Raw genomic sequence first — 9,089 nt, forward strand, 5'->3', positions numbered from 1 at the left:
CATCCTTGCACACTCCTTTCTCTTCTCCTTCCATTCTTTTCTCCCAAATAGCTTTTTTCCAGGTATCTTGAGCTTAAAATTAGCTTTCCCCGAGATCTTGTTTATAGTATCTTTTCCAAGACCAACATTAGCCTTCTGTGTAATATCCCTTAGTGCTAAATATGGCTCAGAATCAATAATATCAAGAACTACCTTCCTTTTGGCATTGGTAATTTTGTTAGGTCTACCAGCACAGGGAACATCATGGGTGTTGCTGTTATGAATTTTAGCTCCTTGGATTACTGATAAAACAGTTGATTTGGAGAGGTTCATCAGCTTACAAATTTTATCATACCCCATATCAGTATGTTTATATACAGTAGAAATTCTCGGTTCCTGTCTTCATGCACTCTTCGGGTATGTGGTGGGGTCATGGTTGTGCGGGGATGTTAGGGTGATGTGGCAAAAAGCCGTTGCTATTGACCGTACGAGAACTTATTAGACAGTGCTGTACCTTACCTGTTTTTCCCAACCAACAGGCTTTGCCAAGCCACACTCCTACTTCCTCGGATATAATAGATCCTGGTCCGGACTTAGTGAATTTCCGCAGTTTTTGCGGTAATAATAATAACTTCGTCCGCCTTGCGATAGCCAAGACTTCCCAGCAATGCTTCTTGCTCTGGTCTCTTAACTCTGTGCCATGGCATACCCACATGATACGTATCTTTTGACACCAGCCGCAGTCCACTACTACACGCCGAAAACTGAGACACCTTCCCTCATCAATCATAAGCTACCCTATTTTGTTTGCTCGCATCCACCCCCATTCTCCCCACCCCACATCCCCACCACCCTCCACTCCCAACAATAACCCTAAGTCCCATATTTCCGTTCCATTGTTTACACCTTCATTCTCTCCCTCATCGAGCTCTCTATGCCCACTGAACACCTCCTGCTCTAGTCATGAGCCCCTTTCTTTCTTTCCTTCTCGCTTACCTGCTTGGAGGGATTACGTTCTTGCCTCTGTTTTTGGCGCTCCTATTTCTCTTTGCTTACCTTACCTTTCCAATAGTTCCACTCGATGAACCTGTTCTTTCACTCAAACTCGACACCGATGACGATAACCTGTTCAAAACGGACGATGAGAAGCTTGTCAAACGCCTCAATAACTCTGCCGATGTTGCTGCCGGTTACTTTGCTGTTACGAGAGAGTTCGTTCCCGGCGGTGTAAATGGGAAGCCTCCAGAACGAACATCCCCGACTGGCAATACCCAACCAGTCAGCGAATCCCCTTCGGTTTATCAGACCATGTACCGAAGCCTTTTCGAAAGGAAAGGTAGTCCCGCGACTACCGATGCTACGAAGAAGGCTGGCCGTAGAGCGCGCAATGAATTCTTTGTTGTTCTCCGGTGCGTTGCCTGTTGAATCGCCTGACTTCTTTCCTTACTGACTCCTGCAGACATGGTCACCTCATGCTCTATGACGACTCGGATCAGTCTGAGGTTCGACATGTTATCTCCCTTAGTCTCTATTCCGTCAGTATCTATGGTGGAGGCGAGGAAATACCGGAGGGTGAACTCTACATTCGTCGGAATGCTATATCCCTTTCAAGAAAAAGCAACGCTGTTGATAGAACGCTTGATATGGATGGAAAAGCTATGCCATTTTACTTGTTTTCGGAAAACTGCTCGCTTAAAGAAGACTTCTATTTTGCGCTTCTAAAGAATCTGGAAAAGTTCGATGAAATCATCACCCCGCCCATACCTCTCCGGTACGAGCAAAAGCACATCCTGTCGCTTGTGCAGCGGTTACACTCCTCGGAGGAGCATTTACAATCCAACTGGGTGAACGGGTTACTTGGGCGCGTCTTCCTAGCTATATACAAGACCTCCGATGTTGAGAAGTTCGTACGGACAAGGATAACCAAAAAAATAGCGCGAGTTAATAAACCCAATTTTCTTTCCAATATAGTGCTGCAGAAGGTGCATGTTGGCGAGGGATTCCCTTCCATCACAAACCCCCGGTTAAAGGAAATGACGGTGGATGGTGATTTCTGCGCTGAGGCGGACCTCACATACGATGGAAATTTCCGGCTGGTATGTTTGCCCAATAATTTCCCATATTATTACATCCAGATTCACTTATCACACGATCTTACAGGAGGTGGCTGCCAAGGCTACTTTGCAATTGGCTTCTCGTTTTAAACCCAGAGAGGTCAACTTGGTTCTCAGTGTTACTCTCAAAAGACTGGAAGGCCATGTTTTGATCAGAATCAAGCCTCCACCAAGCAACAGATTATGGATAGCTTTCGAGACCATGCCCAAGATGGAGCTCGATATTGAACCTATTGTTGGCTCTCGGCAGGTCATTTGGGGTCCTGTGCTGCGAACTATTGAGGGCCGCATACGTGAAGTAATTGCAGAAACACTAGTTCTCCCCCATTACGATGACACCCCGTTTACAGATACCTTGTATCAGGAGTTCCGAGGTGGCATATGGGAGGATCCTGCTCCCTCCGACCCGTTGGAGGAAGGGTCCGCGGCCGAGAGGGGTTCTGTTGATGGTGTGGAGAAGGAAGATAACGGAGAAGCACAGCAAACACACACCGATACACCCCTGGGAGAGACCTCCGACAAGTCGGTGAGCATGCCATCCCTCCCGCAAGAAGCTCTTGTGGTAGATGGCAAGAAGGCTGCCTCGACGATTGGCCTAAGCGAAAATGTAGAGGGCTCACGTGGTCCAAAATCTCCTGGATTGAAGTCCAGTAATGGTGAGCGGAAGAAGAAGTCGCGCAGAGCACAATCTTTGACGTCCATGGCACCTTCGTCACCAGTTGTGGGTACTGATGCGGTGAATGTTACAGCAGTGTGGGGTAAAGACAATGTTGTCGATAAGGGCGCCGCAACCTCTGCTGTAATGGCAATGAGTCGTTCCCACTCGTCTTCAAGTCCGAATTCGCCTTCGACCAATTCCCACCCGGTGGCGACACCACCTTCCAAAACCAAATTGTCGCAAAATTCTGAATCGTCCGCAGAGACTTCGAATGACCAGAGATCAGAAAGGAGTAATCGTTCCTCGATTTATTCGCAAGCCGAGACGGATGATGCCGCGGTGCAACCTAATAAGGACTTGGTTCGCCCTTCAACCCCAAACGGTAGTCTATCAAATAGCCCCACTCCGAGCTTTATTACAAGAACCATGACAAACGCATCGAGTTCGAGCTCTACACTTAGCTCCCGCCCAATCAAGACTACACCCGACAAGATAACAGTCGCATCTGTTGGCTCCTTGACTACGGTAGTTAGGAATTGGTATAAATCACGAAATGTGTCCGGAGAAGCCTCAGCGGATATCTCGACCCAGAGTGTGCGAAAGCTCCCGCCGGCAGAAATCCCGCTCCCTCCCGCCAGGAAGACATCGCCCATAAGTGTGCCCAAGCGGAAAGCGGTCCCACCTCCACTACTCCCTGTCCGAAACAAACCGAAACGCCAAGTGCCCGCCCCGCCAGTGCCGCCGAGGAGTGCTGGTGCAGCGGGATCTGATGAATTGTTGGTTGTTGCTGCACCTGACTCAGAGCCCACAACGCCTTCCTCTGCTGTGGCCGAGGAAGGTGATAGTTACATGCCGAGGAGCTGGGGTGAGCACTCGGGGTCTACTATGATGTTTCCCGGAAATAGGTCCTCAACGATTTCCACCTTGGTTCCAACTAGCACGCCTAGGCGAGGAAGTCCGTCCCCACCGCTGGAGAAGGGTAGTTCATCCGAGCGAGACCGCAATAGACTTTCCAAGAGGAATGCTGATGAGACAGAGGAATGGCATGCGGCAGAAGAAGCCGAGTTAAGAGCCAAGGTTCCATGGGAGCCAGATGAGGCCTTAACATAAGTGGAGGGGAACTGTTTATTCTACTATTCGTAATCGATGTTTATCCTGTTTTCCCCTACTACTTTTATTCTATTTTCCTTATCAGCTTTTTCCAATTTTCCTTAGTGACTGCCTTTTTTTGGGTGTTATTTCATTCCGGGGTATCATTGGCATATTTTTCCTCTTCCCGCTCATTGAGCTTTTGTTCTGTTTTGATGGGTGTGTGCTTATGCGATCATGGCGGAGGCGATGGGGATTGAGGGATGATAGATTGGTGTAATTTTATCATTTTCTGTAGGATTGGGAGAAGGGACGAGTGGAGATGGCAAGTATCTTTTAGTAAATACTGGGGGATTTTTTCTAAGTTTTAGGAAGGGGAATTCCTGTGAAGTGCAAATCGCATCAAACCAGGACCTCAAAACCAGCTAAACTCGATAGTGAATCAGTCAATGGCAACCACCAATTCCAATACAAAAAAAACACAGTGATGTAGAGATTTGTGAGTAGAATAATCTAGTGGTGTTTTTATTATTATTAAGGGTTCTTATCAAGCATGATGCGAGGTCAAAGTGTGAATTTTTTTTGAGAGTGAGGTGATAATTGATTAAGTAATAATAAAATTGCAGCAGTTTGTATTTCATCGGAGGACCTGTCTTTAGGCGCTTTCCGCCCTAGTCCAGACTTCAGGTGCTGCTCGGGTTCGGGAAGTTTGAAAGTTCGGCAGAAGTAAAATGTAATTTACGTTGCCGAACACCGATTCGTGAGGTAACGCCGTAAATGTCTCAAATGTCACTCAATTTTATAAAATATTCCACTAATACAACGGCACCCTCTGATGGTATTGCAAATTGGTTATGTAAATTTATTACTATTATAATACATTGTCAAATAAAAAATTAATCAAAACAAAAAAATAATGAGAGAATAGTATAAAAAAGTCAAACTAGGAATGTATTGGGAGAATGATAACTTGAATTGACTTATTTCCCAGTAAAATCTACAGGGCTTACTGTTAGGCAGAGACGATCTGAATAGACTCAGAATTGTCTATGCCAATTGAGATTTGTTTTGTAAATGGAGATTTGTCTAGGAAGGCTCAAAGAACTACCTGTTTCGTTTATAACTAGTAAGAGTAAAGTTAAATAAAGTTGAATCATAAAACAATATTATATTGATAAGATGTCTTCTTTATTGCTTAATGATATCTAAAAGATTAAGAGGTACTTTGATATTTATATTCTGTATCTAACTGTTCACAGACTACATCTTTCTTGTGTACAAATTATGTACCTTTTTAATTTAAACTCCCAATATCATATATTCTCCTAAAGTGTGAACACCTGGAGACCTTGAAAATCAGCACACGCTCTTTAGTAATTACTATTTTGTCACTTGGAAACTAAACTGTTCCTAATATTAGCAATTATCAGTTCTTTAAAGTTATTAGACTTATGGCCTGATTATTAAGTTGAACTGACACTCCAATATTGTTAGGCCAAGACAAGCTGTGTAGACTCAGAGTTGTCTAGACCAACCAAGATTCATTTCTGTAGATGGTAATTGTCTTGGCAGGCTCGAAATATACTAGTTTTATTTCTGACAACTAAGAGTAAGGTGAAGTAGGTAAAGTAGAATAAAAGTATAAGAACAATATTATATTGTTAAGGTCTCTACTCCATGGCTTGATAATGTCTAAAAGCTAAGAAGGCACTTCGATAATTATATTCTGTATCTGAGAGTTTGCAGACTACTTTTATCTAATATACAAACTATATACCTCACGGGCAATAACTCATAACGTTGGGTATTCTTCATAGGTGCCAATACTTGGAGACTCTGAAAACCACTATAGCTTCTTTGGTAATTACTATTTTGCTAATTTGGAACTATGCTGCTCCCAATAGTAATTATCCGATTTTCAAAGTTATTAGACTTATAGTCTAGTTCTCAAGTCAAACTAAGTTAGCTCCAACTTTTTCCCTTAGTAATAAAAGAATCAGTTTCATTTACAAGTTTGTATCTGCTGAAGGAGTCATAAATTCAAGCTTCATAGATCACCAACTTTACAACTCCATAACTCCGGATACAACTGACAAGTATTTTCCAGATTATTTTCTATTAATTTGTAGGTAGTCACTCTACCAGATTGTCAAATAATCCCGCAGTGAGTAGCTCTTGCTTGGTCTGAGTAACAGGGTTTCGGTTGACGTTTTTACCTTGAAAATTATTCCTACAACCACAACATATTCCTGGGTCCAGTTGTAACACTCCATAAAGTGCATTGGCTTCTGTAGTAGTATTTCTCAGAGTTTTGGACTCCTCAAGCTATTAATACATGGATGTAAATTTACTGGTTTCTTATGGGGATCCTGTAACTTTTTATACCATATCTTTAGGTGAATATATCCTATTACCTACTACTCTTACCTAAGATATTAGATATTTGAAGCCTAGAAACTCTGTGAGTGATTGATGGACATACTCCAGTCCACTTCCCAGACTTAGCTAAAGGTCACCTATCATATATCATACAAAGAGGGTTTGGGCAGAAAGATGGCAGCAACATATATTGTATTATTCAGACATCTTATTCTTTATAGCAGTATAGTGGCAGGACTCAATTGCAATATATATGTATGATGAGATATATACTATGTAACTAGGGCAGACTGGGTTTAAAGAACAGATATTCTGATTCTGAGTTAGGTTGAGCCGAGCGATTCTCTAGCCGGGCGGACAGCTGTGCTGATGGGAAGGGGACGTGAGAGTTGTTGTAATCGTGAAACCAAGTGTCGACAATAATGAAAGAGATTGATCGTTTGTTTTGTTGACCTATGATCAACTCGTCAGGACGGGGGGAGAAGGGTGATACTTATACCTTTCCCCGTAGATGATGGCGGATGAAAGTCCATCGGGTGTGGAAGGCGAGGGCGTGGGTTTGACCCTGAGCGCTCGTCGCGAGATACGCAGTTAAGTCGTAAAATCGCTGGTGGTGTGATGCGAAAAAATTACCTCGCCGCTCGTAGGAGGGTGTGAGGCAATTAGTTGTGCGTCGGCGACCTCGTATTCCAAGCGAGGTGTGGCACACCGATTTATCGGTGTGCATGCCGTCATGCATGCATCCTGCAAGTAAGCCGGAACCGGAAGGCTTGCCAGAATAGGTAGTCATCGTTCCGCATATGCGCGTACTAGGATTATCCCTACTAGGGCAACGGGCATGCATGCCTGCATGCGCATATGCACGAGCTCATCCGTGCATAGCCGAGGTGTGTACCGGATTAGTCTAGACAACTTCCAAATCGGGATGGGCCGAGCGAGCGAAGCGAGCGAGGCGATTCTCTTGCCGGGCGGACAGCTGTGCTGATGGGAAGAGGACGTGAGAGTTGTTGTAATCGTGAAACAAAGTGTCGACGATTATCACAGTAAATTGATCGTTTGTTTCGTTGACCTATGATCAACTCGTCAGGACGGGGGGAGAAGGGTGACACGTATACCTTTCCCCGTAGATGATGGTGGATGAAAGTCCATCGGGTGTGGAAGACGGGGGCGTGGGTTTGACCCTGAGCGCCCGTCGCGAGACACGCAAGAAAGTCCTTAAATCGCTAGTGGTGTGATGCGAAAATTTGCGCTCGCCGCTCGTGGGAGGGTGTGAGGCAAATAGTTGTGCGTCGGCGACCTCGTATTCCAGGCGAGGTGTGGCACACCGATTTATCGGTGTGCGTGCCGTCATGCATGCATCCTGCAAGTAAGCCGGAACCGGAAGGCTTGCCAGAATAGGTAGTCATCGTTCCGCATATGCGCGTACTAGGATCATCCCTACTAGGACAACGCGCATGCATGCCTGCATGCGCATATGTACGAGCTCATCCGTGCATAGCCGAGGTGTGTACCGGATTAGTCTAGACAACTTCCAAATCGGGACACTTACCTAAAACGGAAATATTTCCTATTACGGAAAATTTCCTATTTCGGAAAGTGGGTACGACCTTCCTATTACGGAAGTGGCGCGCCAAGAGATTTCAGCCCCATGTACCAGCCACCACGTGATGCCATCACGTGCCCATGAGCCACCGCCACACGCCACCGCCACGCCGCCACAGTGCCACAGCTCAGCCACTCACGTGACTGCGCCACAACGCCACAGCGCCACACCGCTTAGCCACACTAGCCGGTTAGGGTTAGGGGTTCGGGTTAGGGTTCGGGTCAGGGTTAGGGTTCGGGTTAGGGTTAGGCTAGGGTCAGGATTTCACTCCATGGCCGAGCTGTTCTCTTACCAGAGATGGGTAGTAGTGACTGATACATGATGATGTAACGATTGGTGTCGTCTCCATCATACCTGAAGCTGCCGTCCGAACCAACCTAATGATTCGCCTCCAGTGAGGTAAAACGGACTTATAATCAGGCGGGCTAAACCGTCTTATGGACGTAGTTAACCACCTTAATGGCGGTGGGATCCCTGGGGATGCCATCCGTCAACATCGTATCGATCAAGTCTACTTGCAGATTGGGCGAAGGGATTTCTCCTTACCATTCCACTTTGTTCAACGGGTTTCAAAGCCGTTGTCTTCGTAGGCGCGGGGACAGGGACCTTCGGGGCCGGCTTGTCCTTTTTATGGACCTCTTCCGAGATCCTATAACCGCGAATTATGTCAGCGTTGTATCTATTGTTGATTTCTCCGAGATTCCTAAATTTTCGGAGTGATAACATGATATGGGAGACGTCCTCGAGGGGAGTATCAGTCCTGTCGAGGCCATTTTCCATGGCTGTCCATACCTTACGAAGTTCTATGTGTTCCCATACGTCATTATAAACAGATTTCAGGAAGATGGGGTTTCCTCCAAGGGCCTCGGGTGTGTCATCGTACCTTTGAGCCCATCTTTTGCTAGATTCTTGTGAAATCCAGGTTTGTAAAAGACGTCTAGGATAGCCTCGCTGGAGGTATATATCTCTCACGTGATATACCTCTTCATAAACGACTTTGCTGTTCCAACAAAGGCGAGCCATCCTACATATTTCTCCCACAAAGGCTTAGGGTTAGGGTTAGGGTTAGGGTTAGGGTTAGGGTTAGGGTTAGGGTTAGGGTTAGGGTTAGGGTTAGGGTTAGGGTTAGGGTTAGGGTTAGGGTTAGGGTTAGGGTTAGGGTTAGGGTTAGGGTTAGGGTTAGGGTTAGGGTTAGGGTTAGGGTTAGGGTTAGGGTTAGGGTTAGGGTTAGGGTTAGGTTGAATTATATTGATGTTGCCAAGTGAGC

The 9,089-nt window shown here is 45.6% G+C and overlaps 1 protein-coding gene; it reads left to right on the plus strand.

Annotated features, from left to right (window-relative positions):
• Positions 1-875: 875 nt before the first annotated feature.
• Positions 876-4,103, plus strand: GSTUM_00001142001 (uncharacterized protein). XM_002838501.2 has 4 exons: positions 876-1,388; positions 1,439-2,075; positions 2,140-2,749; positions 2,843-4,103. The coding sequence occupies exons 1-4, from the start codon at positions 943-945 to the stop codon at positions 3,859-3,861; spliced, it is 2,712 nt and encodes a 903-aa protein (XP_002838547.1). The 5' UTR covers positions 876-942; the 3' UTR covers positions 3,862-4,103.
• Positions 4,104-9,089: the final 4,986 nt, after the last annotated feature.

Source organism: Tuber melanosporum (assembly GCF_000151645.1).
Source record: "Tuber melanosporum whole genome shotgun sequence assembly, scaffold_252, strain Mel28".
Lineage (NCBI taxonomy): Eukaryota > Fungi > Ascomycota > Pezizomycetes > Pezizales > Tuberaceae > Tuber > Tuber melanosporum.